This window comes from Macrobrachium rosenbergii, chromosome 4 (genome assembly GCF_040412425.1).
Source record: "Macrobrachium rosenbergii isolate ZJJX-2024 chromosome 4, ASM4041242v1, whole genome shotgun sequence".
Taxonomy (NCBI): Eukaryota; Metazoa; Arthropoda; class Malacostraca; order Decapoda; family Palaemonidae; genus Macrobrachium; species Macrobrachium rosenbergii.
In genome coordinates, this window is record NC_089744.1 from 61,210,500 (window position 1) to 61,232,998 (window position 22,499).

Genomic DNA, 22,499 nt, shown 5'->3' on the forward strand with positions numbered 1-22,499 from the left:
GTAATTAATTATGCTATGTTACAAATGTCCCTAAAAGCAATGTAAAGCATACATATCAAGAGTTGAAGTCAGCCCTATTGGAAAATGTTTTGCCACTTTCTTTTTTTAATTCCCCAAAATATCGCTAAACTGAGATACCTAGATTTTTGTTTATTCAGCACAAAATTAAAATAAATTGCCTATCTTTTGATATGGAATTCATTACTGTTCGTGTTAGGTGTGATATGACAAAGAGGAGGGAAACAAAGACAAAATGTACGAACGAGTTGTAAGTTATCGGTAAGTGACTCCTGTTGGTTGCTATTTTTAAAAAATCTCCGAAAATATGTACAGTGAAATATCTAATTTTTATTTACACGATGAGAAAATTCAGTACTATTCGTTTCCCATAAATTCCGCTGGCTGATGAGGAGGTGGAAGACTAGCTGCTGCAACAATTCACTTAATAATAGGAAAGAAGCAAAAAGGTGTAACGGAGTATAGTCTAAATATTTCTTATAAATAAAAAAAGACGAATTTCTCATACAGTATTAATGAATGAGTTTAAATTAGAACCACAGAGAGAGAGAGAGAGAGAGAGAGAGAGAGAGAGAGAGAAAGAGAAGAAAATAAAGAGGGAGAGAGAGAGACAGTTGATCGATTATTATTCCGGGTTTTCCCAGGCAGCGCCGGGTTGGTCAGGTAGTGTGTGTATATATATATGTGTGTATAGAAACGTATATATATGTACGTATATGTCTAACAGCTCCTAATCCAGCGTTTCTGGCCATCATAACATCATTTCTTCTATTGTTATAAAGCATCATGAGGACTATGAACTGAAAACTTAATTACAATCTTCATTTCATGACATATAAATAATCCAGCTTAACGTTGAGTGTCCTCATAACACTTGAGCCATTGTGGAAAAATAATTGTTAACGGTAATCGCCTAGACTATACAGATTATTTTGTATGCTTCTATGAAAGAAGGCTAGGGTGTTGCGAAAGGTAACTGGTAGAGCAATAATTATGATAATAAGTAATGGTTACCATAATACATTTCTGAATTTTTCCCGTGGCTGCTTACAGTTTACTAAAATTTTCAATCTAGAAATTAGTAATAAAAACAGCGAGATAAATGTCTGTAAAAGTTCATTACAGTTGATCCAAGATTTTATTGTTTATGGGTAGAGATTACATATATATATATATATATATATATATATATATATATATATATATATATATATATATATATATATATATATATATATATATATAACTAATAATAATTCTTCATAAAACGGATACTGAGTAAACATCAAGTTTCTGAGACAAATATTCTCTCTGTTGTCTTCTTCAATTACCATTTTAAACGACTGTGGTTTTACACAAAGAACACTCAATGAGCTCAAAAGTGAACCTCTCTCTCTCTCTCTCTCTCTCTCTCTCTCTCTCTCTCTCTCTCTCTCTCTCTCTCTCTCTCCCCTCACACACACATACATCAAGTGAATTATTGATCTGTATAGTTCTCTATAATTTTCTCGGTTTCAAGTAACGTCTCATTCACTATCTGAATAAGCGGTATATTAATTTCCCTGTTCGGGTATAGTTTACGCTTTAATATTCATCCGAGTACTTTTCTTTATCTAAGTAATGACGAAAAAGGAAATTTGTTGCGTCCATTGTTGAGTTAGATATAACGGAATTCGATTGACAGGCATTACCATGAGGAAAAGCGGAATGGTAATTTTTGCGTTGCGAAGTTGGGTTTTGAAAAAAAATAACAGGTGGTTTTTTAGCCAACACTTGAATGTATTTAACGAAAATAATTCTGGTAAACGTTCAGCTGTTGGTCGAAAATATCAGTGATATTTCATTACTTTATTACTTTCGTACTACGTGTTTTTACTATAAAGATTTTTTGTGTTTTCTTGTCCGTTACTTAGTAAGATTGTCCTAAAGGTTGTGAAAAAAAATATAATAACAAAGGTGGGTCTCGTAACTGGCAATGATTAACTTTATTTTGGGAGAGATATGAATAATTTTTGGGGAGAAGTAGCCTTTTTGTATATAGATTCATAAGCCTTGTTTTAAATCCTCCAAGCATAACAGACCGAAACCCAATTCATTATTTATATAGATTTTGGTACTCATTTTCATAGTTACTTCTGCAAGGAAAATCCTCTTAACATTTCATTAGAATGTAAGTGTGAGATCATCGAGGTTCTGCTTTGGGGGAGTTTTGACGCCATCAGTTTTTTTTTATTTCAGCCTATTGTTATCACAGCTATATAAGACTTAGGAGGTCATTTAGCCTGCCAGTTATGGAGGAGTTGGAAGACTGCATGGAAATATAAAAGGAAAAAGCATAACCAAGAGAAAGTATTGTTTAATATAAATAAATGATAAAGAAGATAAACTAAAAACACAAACAAAGATATAAGCATAAATGCGAAAGTACAAAACTAAATGCCAGAAAATTGAACAAAACTGCCTCTACTAATACATATATATATATATATATATATATATATATATATATATATATATATATATATATATATATATATATATATATATATATATATATAATATATGTATAATATGTTAAAAATATATATATATATATAGTTTATATATATATATATATATATATACTGTAGACCACTGAGTATGTTAAAAAAGTATACCTGACCACTTAAACAGCTCTCCTAGGGCTGGCTCGAAGGATTAGACTTATTTAACGTGGATAAGAACCAATTGGTTACTTAGCAACGGGACTTACAGCTTATTGTGGAATCTGAACCACATTATAGCGAGAAATGAATTTCTATCACCAGAAATAAATTCCTCTAACTCTTCATTAGCCGGCCGGGGAGTCGAACTCGGGCCTAACGAGTGGAAGGCCGCAACTCTACCGACTCGCCTAAGGAAGAGCTCGGGTGTATGTATGTACTCGTATGTTTGTGTGTGTATATGTTCCAGCGTAACTCTGAAATGCATTGAGAAATTTCAGCCAAACTTGGTATACTTATGACTTACTATCTGGAAAAGAATACTGTGGGGGTAAGACATTACTAGCTCCAAAGGGCGCCAAAGGGATGGGGGTTGGGAAGGGCCTCCCTGAAACAGAGGTGGTTCTGTCCATAGTCTTTGTAACTGAATGAACTTTCTGTGTTTATCATACTTCATTTTGGTATGAATATGACTTACTATCTGGAAAAGAATACTGTGGGCGTAAGACATCAATGGCACCAAAGGGGATTAGGGGTGGGAAGGGGGTGACATGTAAAAATAACCGAAAACGACAGATATGTGTCCAATCCAGTGTTTCTCAAACTTTTTGTTTACCTCAGGGCGCACTATGAAATAACCAAAACTTTGGGGCGCATCTTTGACTTTAATATAGAAAAATTTGTCATAAAATTTGAAAATAGGAAAATGATAAAGAAGGACCTGAAATAACCATTTATTTTTTAGACATATTTTACATTTAAGTATCCTAATGTGAAACATATGCTTGATGAGATTTCGCAATTTTCCTTATATGTGATAAACATACTCTCATCTCTTCATCAATGCATGTAATTTTTTTTATCTATTTTTACATTTAATGTAAGTTAGTAGGGAAAATCCTTGTTCACAGAGATACGATGTTGAAAACTGCAATAATACAGTCAAAGCTTTCCTAGCTTTTGAAGGATATTCTTTTTTTATTGAAATCCAGAACTGATTGATGGGCATCTCCCTTATGCTTGATCTTTAAGCCACGATCAGTAGAAATGGTCACCAGCTCCTCCTCTTCTGTTAACGAAAGGCCAACGTCATCAGTTGAAATGCCAATGAAAGGGTCCAATCATATTGCTCGGTGTTTATTGATGGACAGTAATGGTTCCAGGTTACCTCCCAGAGTTGCTAAAGGATACACTTTTAAAGGAATTAAATTGTTTGAATGGCATTCTCTAACCAAAGGAAACATTTCCAAACATCCTAAACCAGCTTTCCTTTTCCAGATTGCTAGTTTTTTTTCTGGAATGCTTTACTTTTGTCGGTAGATGAGAGAAGGTTTTCATTTCCATTTTGCATGGACACGTTCAGACTCTTCTAGTGTTGAAACATATCGGTCAGATACCTCAGTTTTGAAGTCCAAAACTCACGTTTCAGAAGTTCACAGAATTTACTTTTATTTTCTTTCTCAAAAAATGCCAATAGCTCTTGACGAAGCTCAAGCATATGGCAGCGTACTTTACCTCTTGATAACCATCTCACTTGTGTGTGCAAAAGTAAGCGTGTGTTGTGAATCCATGTTTTCACAAAGTAGCTCAAATATACGAGCTTTTACTGGTGTAGTCTTAATGAAATTTACCATTTCGACAGCTTGATAAAAAGCTTCTTTCGATTTAGTACCAAGTGTTTTAGCCGTCAGGGGCTCTCTATGCAAGAAACAATGAGTTGTTATAATGTTGGGAGGTGTTGCTTAACAAACAATGCAAACCCTTCAATAGAACCAGTCATTGATGGAGCTCCATCAGTACAAACCCCGACACACGACTTCCAGGATAAGTTCCATTTCTCAAAATGATTGTTTAAAGTATGAAAAATATCCTCACCTTTAGTAGTGGTAAGCAGTTCTTTGCAACAAAGATACTGATTTACTATATATATAGTATCCCCATCAGTAGAGCGAATAAAGGCGAGTAGTTGCGATTTCTTGGTTATGTCGGTTGATTCATCAACTTGGAGTGCAAAGTATGAATCCTGAAGTTTATTACGGCAAACATTTTCTTCGATATTGTTAGACATTTCCAGAATACGCCTATGAACAGTATCATTTGATAATGGAGTTTTACTTATTTATTTCTCTCATCGTCTCTTAAAATAGTCGTATCCATCTTTTTACAAGCGGGTAAAATAATAGAGTCAGCAAGAATATGAGACTTCATTTTTACGGCTGTCATTTCCGATATTTCATAAGAAGCAATTTGAGCTTTCTCAGATACCGTTGCTCTACTTTTGAAAGCAATTGCTTTGTTTGTTGCTCAAGTAATCTTTTGAAATAACTTGCGTCTTTTCCTTGAAAACTGCAATGTGATGTTTGAAAATGTTTACTTAACTTACTAGGAAGCATCGACTCATTTGACATTTTGCATCCACTAACCAAACACAGTGGCTGAGGCTGATTTTCATCTCCAAGCCACGTGAAGCCTTAACTTAAATAACTTTTGTCGTATTTGCGACTGGGTCTACTCTTATTTTTCTTCGCTGGACGCTTCATGTCACTTGAAATAGTTTCATTATTAGAATCAAGTTCTTCACTGGTACGTTTCTTGTTTAAAAATCTGTTCATTGTGTGGGTAGCTTATTCTTTTAAATATATAAGAAAAAACCACGAATTATAATTCACCGAGTGTCTTGAACGAGAGCCTTGAAAAGTAATGTAGCAGCACTTGGGTATGTGCGTACTCTACTGACTGACCACAATCGCAGAAGACCTCGCATTTATAGGTCCCACAAAGAGGTCATTGTCCCGAATTATAAACCCCCCTTTGATCTGCCATTCACCATATAGTGAAGTTATTAACCTGGATATGTCACTAACCTGGAATACTCATATTTTGGTTTAGCCCTACTTAATTCTATTACCAACTGACCTTAGGGAAAATTTGGTATCAACTTTGCCCTTTTCATTTACCACATGGTGAAGCCATTAACCTTTACCGATTGTCATTTTTGGCCAACATTTCAAAAGAAGATTAGCAGGATATGGAATTATAAACAATATCTATTTGAGAGAGAGAGAGAGAGAGAGAGAGAGAGAGAGAGAGAGAGAGGTCAGTAATGACCGATTTAAATCCCCAAGGAAAGGAAAAGGGAAAGGATTATCCATTGCTTCTTAAAGATTAAGCCGTTAAGGAATTTACCTTTCAGTTCAGAATGTCAAGTGGTGAAGACTTGACTCAGACTTAGAAACCACATACTTGACGTCTGTAAAATATATGAAAATCAAACAGTTTTAAAATATAAACATAATACACAAATTGAATCTTCCGTTATCTTGGGGTGCACCTGGATACCTTCCATGGTGCACCAGTGTCCCTGGGCACACCGTTTGAGAAACCCTGGTCTAATCCATAGTTTTCGAGGTCGCTGAGATTAGCAGTGACACTTTCGATGCCCTTTAAGTCCAAATTCAGCCCTGATAGGAATTGTGGGGGGGGGGGGTGAGAAGGGATGAGACATAAAATGTAAAAAATGTTGGGTAATGTGAGTGAAGCAACTATCTTAACAGGAAAGGGAGATTGAGAGAGAGAGAGAAGGATTGAAAGGGAGAGGAAGTCAGAGAGAGAGAGAGTAGAAGGGTTGTTAGGGAGGGGAAAGAGGGATAGCATGAGAGAGAGAGAGAGTTTATCGGTTGTCATTCAGATTTTTCCCAGGCAGCGCCGGGTTGGTCAGCTACTGTGTGTGTATACACACACACACACACACACACACACACATATATATATATATATATATATATATATATATATATATATATATATATATATATATATATGGCATGTGAATACAGCTAACACTGTTTAAACTCGCATTCATCCGTGCATACTCGGACACTCGAATCGGATCGAAAATTCCGAAAAAGAGGATTTAGCAGATAAATCATTATTAAATATCACACAAACATTTACTAATGACTTATTAGCAAACTAATTTACTTCGTGGATTGCCATTTTACGCCTTGATTATTGACACACATCGTGGGATGTCGCCACTCAGGAAATGTGGGACTTCATTTATGACCTCATTTCACTAAAAGGTATGGATATTTGCAGTCTGAATTAACTGTATTGTGCCCTTAATATGTAGGCGATTATTCGTAGGAAAAATAGGAAATTTGGGGTCTTCGTTATCCATGAATATTTGGCTGTATTTTGGTCAGGTGTTTTTACCATAGGTTATATAAATTTGTATTGCAAACATATGCTTCAGCGATTGACAAAACTTTTAGTAAGGTTGATTAAGTTCATTTTCAGGTTAAGTTTATTCAGAGGAATCCTTTTCAGTGTTGGATGGCATATTCTGTGGCCACATAATTTTATTTCATTAATGCCTTGTAGTTAATCATTTTCTCTAATAACTGTATTATGTTTTATCTAGCTTCTATTTATTGAAATAGTGTTCATATGAAATGAACCCTAATCATCATCTGTGCCACAAGAAGTTTGCATTGTGAAAGTATTCTAGGAAACAGGAAGTCATAGGACATGTTTTGATATACCTCTACTGTTATTTAATTTGGTGAAAGAAAAAAAAGCTAATTTCCTTTTCTTGTTAAGTAGCTGAACACTTGTTGTTGCATATTATAACCAAATCCTCCTTTTCCTGTAAAAAAAAGTTTATGAATGTATTTGCTTTTACTTCCGATAGACTTAAATACAGACTTTTATGCATTTCTGTTGTGTTTATTTTCATGTAAACGCATACTCTCAGGAATTTTCCAAGGACATCACGCGAAAATATGCAGAAGCTTTTGCGCAGAAAACCAACTTCATGGTCAAATGAGGTTAGAGAACCTTGGAGTTGATTGATATTATTCATGCAAACTATTCAGTCTAATAGAAGAATGAAATACACAATTAAGTTTATAGCGAGAACCTCTGTATCAACAGACTATTATTGCTTGCATCATTTCTCATCCTGGAAATGGGAAAGCATAAAAGAAACTTGATTTTTGCTCTCCCCAGGCTTCCAGTGCTGGACTGTTGCTATGGGCAATGTATTATCGATCAGCTCCTGCATATTTAGTCATGAACGGTAATGTAGTTCCAGCGCTCCCAGCCATGTTCGTAATTACATTTGTGTCACGCTTGAGTGCTCTCTGCTCTCGAGCAGTGGAAGTAATGTAATTATAATTTGCAAAAGACGATTTTTGGTCCTGTTAAGAATAAATCTTTATTACCAACTATGCTATTACCGTCGAAATTTGCGATGATCGGCGCACCTCTGTTTGGAGCTCGCCACAGCATGACAAATGGACCTGAATAACCATTTGTAGTTAGACAGAATAAACACTCAAAAATCAACGAATCTAAATAGTAGCCGGATTCAATATATCCTATCAGCGAAATGGCCGTGTCCTGAGGAAGAGAACCTTCATTAATTTGTCAAAGCCTCTGTTCATTTTTTCCCGTGCGGCTGCCACATAGCCTCCCGGCCTAAGATGGATTAAACAGCATCACAGTTTTCCAATTAGCCGCTTGTCTTTGCCTTCCCATTTAATAGAAATCCCTTGAAATGAAACCTTCAAACGAGACCTGTGGGAGATGGGAAATCTAGGGGCTGATGAAAGAGACGGAAGAGAATTACGGGCCAGGGGCGGGCTGATGGACAGGAAGAGAAGAGGATAAAAAATGGGGAAAGAAACCCCCAAAATAAAAAGGGGGAAGAAGAAGACGAAGAAGAAGAAGATGATGATGATGATGATGATGATGGTGATGAAGAAGAAGAAGAAGAAGAATAGAGGAGGGAACAGGGATTGAGGCTAGGGAATGGAGCACTTGTCTAGGATATTCCCTCCCGAGAGACCAACCACTTTCCATTCTTTCACATTTATTTAGATGATGATTCGACTCGGTTAGGTAGGATTGTTGTGAGGGAGGGGGATGCTACGTGGCCAGGGACGCCCGTCGACGGGGGTACAGGGCGCCGATGAGAGTTGCTGGAACTGTGTGACGAGGAAGTCAGAGCCGTGAAGCATGCGAATGTCAGATCATTAATATCAAAAGAGGGAAAATGAATTGCCTGTACACCATTAATCTTTCGGATCGAGTCATTTAGGAGAGGAAGTCTCTAGCGGAAATAAAAACAAAGTTCGGCCATATCTGCTTTAAATCCCCAAACTTTTGAAACTATCATTTGTCACCAGCTTGCTATGAAGGTGTAAAACAGTGTTTTTTTTTTTTTAGTTCTGTAGCAAAAATCATTTTGATAGACTCAGGGTTTCAGGTGTAGAATAAATAAAACAAAGCGGTGTAATAATGTAAAACTATTATGGTGACATAGAAACTTTTAATATTTTTTAAGAAAAAGCATAATTAGAGAAGATCCAAATGAATATTGCGTTACACATTTTTTTTCGTAATGTAGACTTTCTCTTATATGCATTAATTAATCCATAACGAAATATAACCGTGATTTACATTTTGCGTTTGCGTTGATAATTTAATATATTGGCAAGTGTAGTAAGATTGCATTAGGCACTGCTTTCAAAGATGTTATCACGCTTTGCTCATAAGACTTTATTTAGCACACACACATATATATATATATATATATATATATATATATATATATATATATATATATATATATATATATATTATATATATATATATATATATATATATATATAATTAATTTTTAATTTTAGGAAAATTAAAGGCATATGCACCACAGTATGATAGTTGTGCTTTTTTTTTTTACCACATTTTTATTTTGTCCATTCATTTTTCTAGAACTTGCCGAAGTAAGTTTCGGTAAATGCCTTAAAAGGTATAAAAAGCAAGTTGACAGAAGAAATGCAAAATAATCAATGAAATATGAGTAATGCAACATGATTTCATAATGATGGCGGAATCAGGTGTGCATAGATTCGTTTCCGAGAATGTTGGCGTTCATAATTCTAGAATGAAACATGAATACACATTCATTAGAGTCCTGAGTACGACTGATGAGTTTGTTGTATCTTCACGTTTACCCTTTACCCAGAAACAACGCCCGTTACCCACTGGAGTCATATTTTACTTGGGGGAAAGGTATTATTTATTTCATACTCCTCTTTCTGTGCTATGAATACATAAATAGAAATGAAGCCTTGTCAATTGACGACTATGATTTGTAGAAAATTATTTCTGCACTGCATAACAGAATAAAATAATTATTTGTTTGATACGGTACAAACTGTTGTTGAAATGGCGTCTCTCTCTCTCTCTCTCTCTCTCTCTCTCTCTCTCTCTCTCTCTCTCTCTCTCTCTTTAATGTACCTCTATACGGAATAGGAAGATTAGCAGGTTAAGATTAATGATTAATACAGTTCGTTGTGTAAATTAAGTATACCTTAGTTTAACCAGACCACGTGGCTAAGAACCAATTGGTTACCTAGCAACGGGACGTACAGCTCATTGTGGAATCCGAACCACATTGTGACGAGAAATGAATTTTTATCATCAGAAATAAATTCTTCTAATTCTTCGTTGGCCGATCAGAGATTCGAACGCGGGGCCTGCAAGTGCTAGCCGAGAACGGTACCGACCAGTCCAATGTAGAACTGTTCGTTGTAAGTCAACTTCATACTCCGTAGGCGAGTAGTTCCGTTTGTGCACCCTAAGTGGTGACTGCAGGTGCTACTAAAGGTGTTTGCAGTGTACCTTCGGCTCTTAGCTGTACCCACTTTTTAGCCTTTTACCCTACCTCCTTTCCCTGTTCCTATTCTTCCCTTTTGCTATTAACACCTGTAACAATTAGTTCCCAGTGCAACTGTGGGGGTTTTCTCCTTGGTCCACCGTTGAATCCTTCTACTTCAGTCCCTTTGTTTGCTGGATCTCTTTACCTTGCAGAACAACCACTCCACTCCCTCTTGGCCTGAAGTGGTTGGCCAAAATTTCATAATTCATTAAAATAATTTTCATATAGTAACATTTTTTGGCCTTTAGTGCTAATCTTTAAAGCTTACACGAAGTTGATGTTTTTGAAAAACAGGAAGAGTATTATTTTCCATAAGTACAAGAGCGAGGCCAAAAATAGTTCAGTTTTAAAATGGAGAGGCCGACGTTGCATATACACTGCCTCAGGCATGAATTATATATAAAAAAAAAAAAACTAGCAAAATTTCAGATTTTGCGGACAAAGATATCTCGTAACTCGCTTGCGATAGATGATTCCTATTACTTAGATAACACTGGACTTTATGATTCTGAGTATTTGATGTCTTTGGTGATACCATTGCCCCCAGGTTAACTGTTTAATAACACTAGGAAATGTTAAGTCATTTTGTTAGAAACCTCAGTATATTTCCGGTAAGGAAGTTTATGTTTAAAGATATGATGTATAACATCACATGCTTCTGGTGTTTTGCAGCACGATTGCTCGAGGAGATTGTTGCCTTTTGCACAACAGTGGTAATTATTAGTTCGAAATATAAAAGAAAAAGACCTTAGGTTTTTACAAAAAAGAACCTAATTTTAAGAAGCCGGTATCTGTCTTCAAGAAAAGTTTAAAGTAACTTGAGCCTAATTAAATCTGACAGAAGTGTGAGGTTCCGGTACCATTTAATAATATTGAAAAAAAAAAAAAACTGAAGCGAAACACAGAGGTGTGTAATGAGTGGTTCTTCGCATGTTGGCTGAATAAACAGGAATTCAGACTATTCATTGAGGGCGATCTGGAAGAGAACCAGAAGAAGCATTAAAGAACATCTGGGTTTTGGGGAAGCGAAGATTAAAGTAAGTGGATTGTAATAGATATATGAAGGAAAGGTTAGAAAACGCATCCTAAAAGACAGAAGCGGAAGGAAATAAAGGCAGGTCTACCACTGGTCAAACTGTCATTGATGCTACCATTACTCAACGTAGGTGGTAAAAGCCTGCCTTGGTGTTTTGACATTCCATATAACCCCGGTACTAGAGAACACTTTCATCAGAACTTTAACTGTAGAAAATCGAACCTCCTGAGGTAGTGATATGTTAGGTTTTCCTGATAATGATACTAAATGAACCTTGATAAATTTAATTACATATTCAGCTCCATCCTTCGAAGTAAGCTGTGCGTACTAAACCCAGGTGAAATATGCATTTAATGTTTGAAGCATCTTGTCTTTATCACGAAATAAATTGTAATTACTGATTATAACCACTATTTGTTTTTAATTATCCATAACTTGGTCAATCCAGATGTATTAGCTGAAACTCAAAAATGATTACACCGTGTTTTTGAAGCAATTTTTGTAATGGAATGTTTAAAGCCATTAAAAAATATTCAGTTTGATTAACGGCAAAGGACAATCTCTCGTGATCAAACCAGCCTTCACTTTCTAAATTGCCGATTATGAAGTGCATGAATTGTTGATGTCCACCGCCGTAACTTGTTCATTGCCGTGCTTTTATTAAGATATAATGTAATTAATCAGTCAGTCACTTGTTCCCATTCATACGTTGACAAGCTTTTTGTATGACGGGCGATCATCAGTTTTCACATGGTACTCACTAGATTACAAGCATTTCACATGATAGGCAGCTGACACCATTCAAATCGTTTTCACTACAATAACAGCATTTGATGTGAAAGGCTACAGACACTGTTCTCATGGCCTTCACCAGCATACTAGCATTTAATGTAAAAGGCGGCTGGCACCGTTCACTAGGTCTTCACCAAAATACCAGCATTTAATATGAAAGGCTACTGACACCGTTCAAACAGTCCTCACTAGCAGTCCACCATTTAATGTGAAAGGCTACTGAAGCCGTTCGCACAGTCCTCACTAGCAACCCAGCATTTAATGTGAAAGGCTACTGAAACCGTTCGCACGGTCCTCACTAGCAACCCAGCATTTAATGTGAAAGGCTACTGACACCTTTCACATGGTCCTCACTAGCAATCCAGCATTTAATGTGAAAGGCTACTAACACCATTCAAACGGTCCTCACTAGTAATCCAGTATTAAACGTGAAAGGCTACTGACACCTTTCACATGGTCTTCATTAGCATTCCAGCATTTAATGTGAAAGGTCACTGACACCATTCACACAGTCCTCACTAGTAATCCAGCATTTAATGTTAAAGGCTACTAACACCGTTCACATGGTCCGCTAGCAGTCCAGCATTAATGTGAAAGGCTACTGACACCTTTCACACGGTCCTCACAAACAGTTAAGTATTTAATGTGAAAGACTACTGACAACTTTCACACGGTCTTCACTATCATTCCAGTATTTAATTTGAGACTACTGTCACCGTTCACACGGTCTGTATTAGCATTCCAGTATTTAATGTGAAGGGCTGCTCACACTGTTCACACGTTCTTCACTAGCAACTCAGCATTTAATGTGAAAGGCTACTGACACCTTTCACACATTCTTCACTAGCAATCCAGCATTTAATGTGAAAGGCTAATGACACCGTCCACATGGTCTTCACTAGCATTCCAGCATTTAATGTGAAAGGCTACTGACACCGTTCACACAGCCTTCATTAGCATTGTAGCATTTAATGTGAAAGGCTATTGACACCTTTCACACATTCTTCACTAGCAATCCAGCAGTTAATGGGAAAGGCTACTGTCACCGTTCACACGGTCTTCATTAACATTCCAGCATGTAATGTGAAAGGCTACTGACACCGTTCACACACCCCTTCATTAGCATTGCAGCATTTAATGTGAAAGGCTACTGACACTTTTCACACAGTCTTCACTAGCATTCCAGCATTTAATGTGAAAGGCTACTGACACTGTTCACATGGTCTTCATTAGCATTCCAGCATTGAATGTGAAAGGCTATTGACACTGTTCACACGTTCTTCCTAGCATTCCAGCATTTGATGTGAAAGGCTACTGACACCGTTCACACTGTCTTCACTAGCATGCCAGCATTTAATGTGAAAGGCTACTGACACCGTTCACACTGTCTTCACTAGCATTCCAGCATTGAATGTGAAAGGCTATTGACACTGTTCGCACGTGCTTCACAGCAGTGCAGCATTTAATGTGAAAGGCTACTGACACATTTCACACTTTCTTCACCAGCAATTCAGCATTTAATGTGAGAGGCTAATGACACCGTCCATATGGTCTTCGCTAGCATTGCAGCATTTAATGTGAAAGGCTACTGTCACCTTTGACACATTCTTTACTTGCATATCAGGATTTAATGTGAAAGGCTACTGACACCGTTCACACGGTCTTCATTAGCATTCCATTATTGAATGCAAAAGGCTATTGACACTGTTCACAAGTTCTTCACTAGCATTCTAGCATTTAGCGTGAAATTCTACTGATACTGTTTACACTGTCTTCATTAGCATTGCAGCATTTAATGTGAAAGGCTACTGACACCTTTCACCCAGCCTTCATTAGCATTGCAGCATTTAATGTGAAAGGCTACTGACACCTTTCACAAATTCTTCACTAGCATTCCAACATTGAATGTGAAAGGCTATTGACACTGTTCACACGTTCTTCACTAGCATTCCAGCATTTAATATGAAAGGCTACTGACACCTTTCACACGTTCTTTACTAGCAATCCAGCATTTAATGTGAAAGGGTAATGACATCTTTCACACGTTCTTCACTAGCACTCCAGCATTTAATGTAAAAGGCTACTAACATCGTCCACATGGTCTTCATTAACGTTTCAGCATTGAGTGTGAAAGGCTATTAACACTGTATACGTTCCTCACTAGCAGTCCAGCATTTAATGTGAAAGGCTACTGACACCTTTTACACGTTCTTCACTAACAATCCAGCATTTAATGTGAAAGGCTAATGACACCGTCCACATGGTCTTCACTAGCATTCCAGCATTTAATGTGAAAGGCTATTGACACCTTTACACGTTCTTCACTAACAATCCAGCAGTTAATGGGAAAAGCTACTGATACCTTTCACACGTCCTTCACTAGCAATCCAGCATTTAATGTGAAAGGCTAATGACACCGTCCACATGCTCTTCACTAGCACTCCAGCATTTAATGTGAAAGGCTACCAACACCTTTTACACGTTCCTCACTAGCAATCCAGGAGTTAATGTGAAAGGCTACTTACACCTTTTACACATTCTTCACTAGCAATCCAGCATTTAATGTGCAAGGCTAATGACACCATCCACATGGTGTTCACTAGCATTCCGTCATTTAATGTGAAAGGCTACTGACACCTTTTAAACGTTCTTCATTAGCAATCAAGCAGTTAATGTGAAAGGCTCCTGACACCTTTCACATGTTCTTCACTAGCAATCCAGCATTTAATGTGGAAGACTAATGACACAGTCCACATGGTCTTCACTAGCATTCCAGCATTTAATGTGAAAGGCTACTGACACCTTTTACACGTTCTTCACTAGCATTCCAGCATTTAATGTGAAAAGCTACTGACACCTTTTACACGTTCTTCACTAGCAATCCAGCATTTAATATGAAAAGCTAACGATGCTGTCCACATGTCTTCACTAGCATTCCAGCATTTAATGTGAAAAGCTACTGACACCTTTTACACGTTTACCTAGCAATCCAGCATTTAATGTGAAAAGCTACTGACACCTTTTACACGTTCTTCACTAGCAATCCAGCATTTAATATGGAAAGCCAGTAACGCTGTCCACATGGTCTTCACTAGCATTCCAGCATTTAATGTGAAAGTCTAATGACACCTTTTTCACTTTCTTTTCTAGTAATCCAGCATTTAATGTGAAAGACTAATGACACCGTCCACATAGTCTTCACTAGCATTCCAGTATTTAATGTGAAAGGCTAACGTCACCGTCCACATGGTCTTCAGTAGCACTCCAGCATTTAATGTGAAAGACTAATGACATTGTGCACATTGTCTTCACTAGCATTCCAGCATTTAATGTGAAAGCCAATGACACAGTCTACATGGTGTTCACTAGCATTCCAGCATTTAATGTTAAAGGCTAATGACACCGTCCACATGGTCTTCACTAGCATTCCAGCATTTTATGTGAAAGGCTACAGGCACCTTTTACATGTTCTTCGTTAGCAATCCAGCAGTTGATGTGAAAGGCTACTGACACCTTTCACACGTTCTTCACTAGCAATCCAGCATTTAATGTGAAAGGCTAATGACACCGTCCACATGGTCTTCACTAGCATTCCAACACTTGATGTGAAAGTCTAATGACACCATCCACATGGTCTTCACTAGCATTCCAGTATTTAATGTGAAAGGCTAATGGCACCGTCCACATGGTCTTCACTAACATTCCAGCATTTAATGTGAAAGGCTAGTGATACCATCCACATGGTCTTCACTAGCATTCCAGCATTTAGTGTGAAAGGCTAATGACACCATCCACATGGTCTTCACTAGTATACCAGCATTTGATGTGAAAGGCTACTGACACTGTTCACACATTCTTCATTAGCATTCCAGCATTTAATGTAAAAGACTACTAACACCATTCACACAGTTTTCATTACCATTCCAACATTTAATGTGAAAGGCTACTAACACCATTTATACGGTCTTCATTACCATTCCAGCATCTAATGTGAAAGGCTACTGACACCGTTCACACAGTCTTCATTAACATTCCAGCATTTAATGTGAAAGGCTACTGACACCGTTCACATGGTCTTCATTACCATTCCAGCATTTAATGTGAAAGGCTACTGAAACCGTTCATACAGTCTTCACTACCATTCCAGCGTTTAATGTGAAAGGCTACTGACACCGTTCACACGGTCTTCAGTAACATTCCAGCACTTAATGTGAAAGGCTACTGACACCTTTCACACAGCCACTCCAGCATTTAATGTGAAAGGCTTCTGACACCGTTCACATGGTCTTCATTGGCATTTCAGCACTGAATGTGAAAGGCTATTGACACTATTCAAAAGTTCTTCCTAGCATTCCAGCTTTTAATGTGAAAGGCTACTGACACCGTTCACATTGTCTTCACTAGCATTCCAGCATTTAATGTGAAAGGCTACTGACACCGTTCACATGGTCTTCATTAGCATTCCAGCATTGAATGTGAAAGGCTATTGACACTGTTCACACGTGCTTCACTAGCAGTGCAGCATTTAATTTTAAAGGCTACTGACACCTTTCACACGTTCTTCACCAGCAATCCAGCATTTAATGTGAAAGACTAATGACATCTTTCACACGTCCCTCACTAACTATCCAACATTTAATGTGAAAGGCTACTGACACCGTTTGCATGGTCTTCATTAGCATTCGAGCATTGAGTGTGAAAGGCTATTAACACTTTTCACACATGCTTCAGTAGCATTCAAGCATTTAATGTGAAAAGCACTGACACCTTTCACACGTTCTTCACTAGCAATCCAACATTTAATGTAAAAGGCTACTGACACCTTTTACATGTACTTCAATAGCAATCCAGCAGTCAGTGTGAAAGGCTACTGACAACTTTCACACGTTTTTCACTAACAACAAGCATTTAATGTGAAAGGCTAATGAAACCGTCCACATGGTCGTCACTAGCATTCCAGCATTTAATGTGAAAGGCTACTGACACCTTTTACACGTTCTTTACTAGCAATCCAGCGGTTAATGTGAAATGCTACTGACACCTTTCACACGTTCTTCACTAGCAATCCAGCATTTAATGTGAAAGGCTAATGACCCTGTCCACATGGTATTCACTAGCTTTCCAGCATTTAATGTGAAAGGCTACTGACGCCTTATACATGTTCTTCACTAGCAATCCAGCAGTTTATGTGAAAGGCTACTGACACCCTTCACACGTTCTTCACTAGCAATCCAGCATTTAATGTGAATGGCTAATGACACCGTCCACTTGGTCTTCATTAGCATTCCAGCATTTAATGTGAAAGACTACTGACACCTTTTACATGTTCTTCACTAGCAGTGCAACATTTAATGTGAAAGGCTACTGACACCTTTCACACTTCCTTCACTAGTAATCCAGCATTTAATGTGAAAGGCTAATGACACCGTCCATATGGTCTTCACTAGCATTCCAGCATTTAATGTGAAAGGCTACTGACACCTTTAACACGTTCTTCACCATCATTCCAACATTTAATGTGAAAGGCTAATGACACTGTCCACTTGGTCTTCACTAGCATTCCAGCATTTAATGTGAAAACTAATGACACTCTACACATGGTCTTCACTAGCATTCCAGCATTTAACATGAAAGGCTAATGACACCATCCACATGGTCTTCCCTGGCATTCCAGCATTTAACGTGAAAGGCTAATGACACCGTCTACATGCTCTTCACTAGTATTCCAGCATTTTATGTGAAAGGCTAATGACACCGTCCACATGGTCTTCACTAGCATTCCACCATTTAATGTGAAAGGCTACTGATACCTTTCACACGTTCTTCACTAGCAATCCAGCAGTTAATATGAAAGGCTACTGATACCTTTCACACATTCTTCACTAGCAATCCAGCATTTAATGTGAAAGGCTAGTGACACCGTCCACATGGTCTTCACTAGCATTCCAGCATTTAATGTGAAAGACTAACGACACCGTCAACATGGTCTTCACTAGCATTCCAGCATTTAATGTGAAAGGCTACTGACACCGTCCACATGGTCTTCACTAGCATTGCAACATTTAATGTGAAAGGCTAATGACACCGTCCACATGGTCTTCACTAGCATTCCAGCATTTAATGTGAAAGGCTAACGACACCGTCAACATGGTCTTCACTAGCATTCCAGCATTTAATGTGAAAGGCTAAGGACACCGTCCACATGGTCTTCACTAGCATTGCAGCATTTAATGTGGAAGGCTATTGACACTATTCACAAGTTCTTCCTAGCATTCCAGCTTTTAATGTGAAAGGCTACTGACACCGTTCACACTGTCTTCACTAGCATTCCAGCATTTTATGTGAAAGGCTACTGACACCGTTCACATGGTCTTCATTAGCATTCCAGCATTGAATGTGAAAGGCTGTTGACACTGTTCACACGTGCTTCACTAGCAGTGCAGCATTTAATTTTAAAGGCTACTGACACCTTTCACACGTTCTTCACTAGCAATCCAGCATTTAATGTGAAAGGCTAATGACACCTTTCACACGTCCCTCACTAACTATCCAACATTTAATGTGAAAGGCTACTGACACTGTTTACATGGTCTTCATTAGCATTCCAGCATTGAGTGTGAAAAGGCTATTAACACTTTTCACATATGCTTCAGTAGCATTCAAGCATTTAATGTGAAAGGCTACTGACACCTTTCACACGTTCTTCACTAGCAATCCAACATTTAATTTAAGAGGCTACTGACACCTTTTACATGTTCTTCAATAGCAAACCAGCAGTCAGTGTGAAAGGCTACTGACACCTTTCACACGTTTTTCACTAACAACAAGCATTTAATGTGAAAGGCTAATAAAACCGTCCACATGGTCTTCACTAGCATTCCAGCATTTAATGTGAAAGGCTACTGACACCTTTTACACGTTCTTCACTAGCAATCCAGCGGTTAATGTGAAATGCTACTGACACCTTTCACACGTTCTTCACTAGCAGTCCAGCAGTTAATGTGAAATGCTACTGACACCTTTCACACGTTCTTCACTTGCAATCCAGCATTTAATGTGAAAGGCTAATGACCCTGTCCACATGGTATTCACTAGCATTCCAGCATTTAATGTGAAATGCTACTGACGCCTTATACATGTTCTTCACTAGCAATCCAGCAGTGTATGTGAAAGGCTACTGACACCCTTCACACGTTCTTCACTAGCAATCCAGAATTTAATGTGAATGGCTAATGACACCGTCCACTTGGTCTTCATTAGCATTCCAGCATTTAATATGAAAGGCTACTGACACCTTTTACATGTTCTTCACTAGCAGTGCAACATTTAACGTGAAAGGCTACTGACACCTTTCACACTTCCTTCATTAGTAATCCAGCATTTAATGTGAAAGGCTAATGACACCGTCCATATGGTCTTCACTAGCATTCCAGCATTTAATGTGAAAGGCTACTGACACCTTTAACACGTTCGTCACCATCATTCCAACATTTAATGTGAAAGGCTAATGACACTGTCCACTTGGTCTTCACTAGCATTCCAGCATTTAATATGAAAAGCTAATGACACTCTCCACATGGTCTTCACTAGCATTCCAGCATTTAATATGAAAGGCTAATGACACCATCCACATGGTCTTCCCTGGCATTCCAGCATTTAACGTGAAAGGCTAATGACACCGTCTACATGCTCTTCACTAATATACCAGCATTTTATGTGAAAGTCTAATGACACCGTCCACATGGTCTTCACTAGCAATTCCACCATTTAATGTGAAAGGCTACTAATACCTTTCACACGTTCTTCACTAGCAATCCAGCAGTTAATATGAAAGGCTACTGATACCTCTCACACGTTCTTCACTAGCAATCCAGCATTTAATGTGAAAGGCTAATGACACCGTCCACATGGTCTTCACTAGCATTCCAGCATTTAATGTGAAAGGCTAACGACACCGTCAACATGGTCTTCACTAGCATTCCAGCATTTAATGTGAAAGGCTACTGACACCGTCCACATGGTCTTCACTAGTATTGCAGCATTTAATGTGGAAGGCTAATGACACTCTCCACATGGTCTTCACTAGCTTTCCAGCATTTAATGTGAAAGGCTATTGACACCATCCACATGGTCTTCACTAGTATACCAGCATTTGATGTGAAAAGTTCTTCATTAGCATTCCAGCATTTAATGTGAAAGACTACTGACACCGTTCACACGGTCTTCATTAACATTCCAGCATCTAATGTGAAAGGCTACTGACACTGTTCACACATTCTTCATTACCATTCCAGCATTTAATGTGAAAGGTTACTGACACCGTTCACACGGTCTTCATCACCATTCCAGCATTTAATGTGAAGGCTACTGACACCGTTCACATGGTCTTCATTACCATTCCAGCATTTAAGGTGAAAAGCTACTGACACCTTTCACACGGTCTTCATTACCATTCCAGCATTTAATGTGAAGGCTACTGACACCGTTCACATGGTCTTCATTACCATTCCAGCATTTAAGGTGAAAAGTTACTGACACCTTTCACACGGTCTTCATTACCATTCCAGTATTTAAAGTGAAAGGCTACTGACACCGTTCACACGGTCTTCATTACCATTCCAGCACTTAATGTGAAAGGCTACTGACACCGTTCACACGGTTTTCATTAGCATTCCAGCATTTAATGTGAAAGGCTACTGACACAGTTCACACGGTCTTCATCACCATTCCAGCACTTAATGTGAAAGGCTACTGACACCGTTCACACGGTTTTCATTACCATTCCAGCATTTAATGTGAAAGGCTACTGACACCGTTCACACAGTCTTCATTACCATTCCAGCATTTAATGTGAAAGGCTACTGACACCGTTCACATGGTCTTCATTACCATTCCAGCATTTAATGTGAAAGGCTACTGACACCGTTCACACGGTCTTCATTATCATTCCAGTATTTAATGTGAAAGGCTACTGACACCGTTCACATGGTTTTCATTAGCATCCCAACATTTAATGCGAAAGGCGACTACTGTCCTTTCACTGTTGCCTTCTTTATATGCCAGTCATTTAAAATAAATCTCGAGAAATCCTTTGCTGTTAAGTCTCTCACAAACTTTTTCCTTCAGAAGCAGTACGCATTTCCATTTTGCAATTTAAAAATCTTTGGAAGTGTACAGTTTATTTTTATAAAATTTTTTCAGTTCAAACGAATAGAATCTCTTTGGCTGGGAGGGAAGCTTGGCTTTCCTACCACAGTGAATATTCTGTTTTTATTTACTTTCAGGATCTTTTATTTTTATATTTCTTTAAAGAAATAATGAAAAAAGTCTTCTGTAGAAGTTGTAGTAGAGACGTAGAAATTTTAGTAGAGAGGAAGATTCTTGGTCCTCAAATTGTTGTTGTTCAAGAGAAAATAAATTTGCAAACCAAAATGACGTATGAAAGAATTATGCATTGTAACTTAATTCTTGATAGTAATATGCGAATTATTTACATATATGAAAAAAAAACTTTTTGGGTGTTATGAGTCAAAACTGATTTGTGCAAGTGATTTTGTAATCACAGACAATTACAATACTGGTTATCACTTACCATCTAATAACTACATTATAGGAATTTTATTTGCCTAACTTGATGAGTTTGTCTATATTGTAGTTACGTTTTAACGCTCTTCATCCGATTGCTTCTCTCTCTCTCTCTCTCTCTCTCTCTCTCTCTCTCTCTCTCTCTCTCTCTCTCTCTCTCTCTCTCTCTCAGGGCGTGGTGCTCAAGATTTTTCACAATGTAGCTTTATAACTACTAATGGGAAAGGTATGCTAAGAGTAAAATTCAACGAATTTGTGAAAGATCATACGCTCTGTGTTTTGTGAAAGTAATTTCTACAGTTCATTGTAAACCGTTCCTGATAAGCTGGCTATAGATTTATATCGGAATATTAAATGCCGTTGACATTAAGCTCTCTCACAAGAACAGAATGGTATAACGTTTTCTTCATCGTTTTTTATCTTTTCTATATTTATTTTTTATTTAACATCGAGTATTAAATTGTATTAGTATTTAAGAATTAATAACAGGATTACTTCTTGTAACTAAAACGTAGTAATACCGTATTTTTAAAAGAATCTTCACTAATGTTGAGATACAATTATTTTTACAGTAAAAACAGTTTTACATGATATCAGTTTGAGTTCCATCCATCCCTTCCAAGTAAGATTTTCCAAA

The 22,499-nt window shown here is 37.7% G+C and overlaps 2 protein-coding genes across 2 annotated transcripts in view; both read left to right on the forward strand.

Moving 5' to 3' along the window:
* The window catches only part of LOC136836365 (uncharacterized), a 96,262-nt gene extending 87,756 nt beyond the window's left edge, over positions 1-8,506 (forward strand). The window contains exons 4-5 of the mRNA XM_067100557.1: positions 7,731-7,883; positions 8,360-8,506. Of these exons, the coding sequence (XP_066956658.1) occupies positions 7,731-7,883; positions 8,360-8,506 (300 nt within the window). The remainder of the gene's footprint in view (positions 1-7,730; positions 7,884-8,359) is intronic.
* The window catches only part of LOC136835066 (uncharacterized), a 658,594-nt gene that overhangs the window by 567,540 nt on the left and 68,555 nt on the right, over positions 1-22,499 (forward strand). The window lies entirely within an intron of this gene.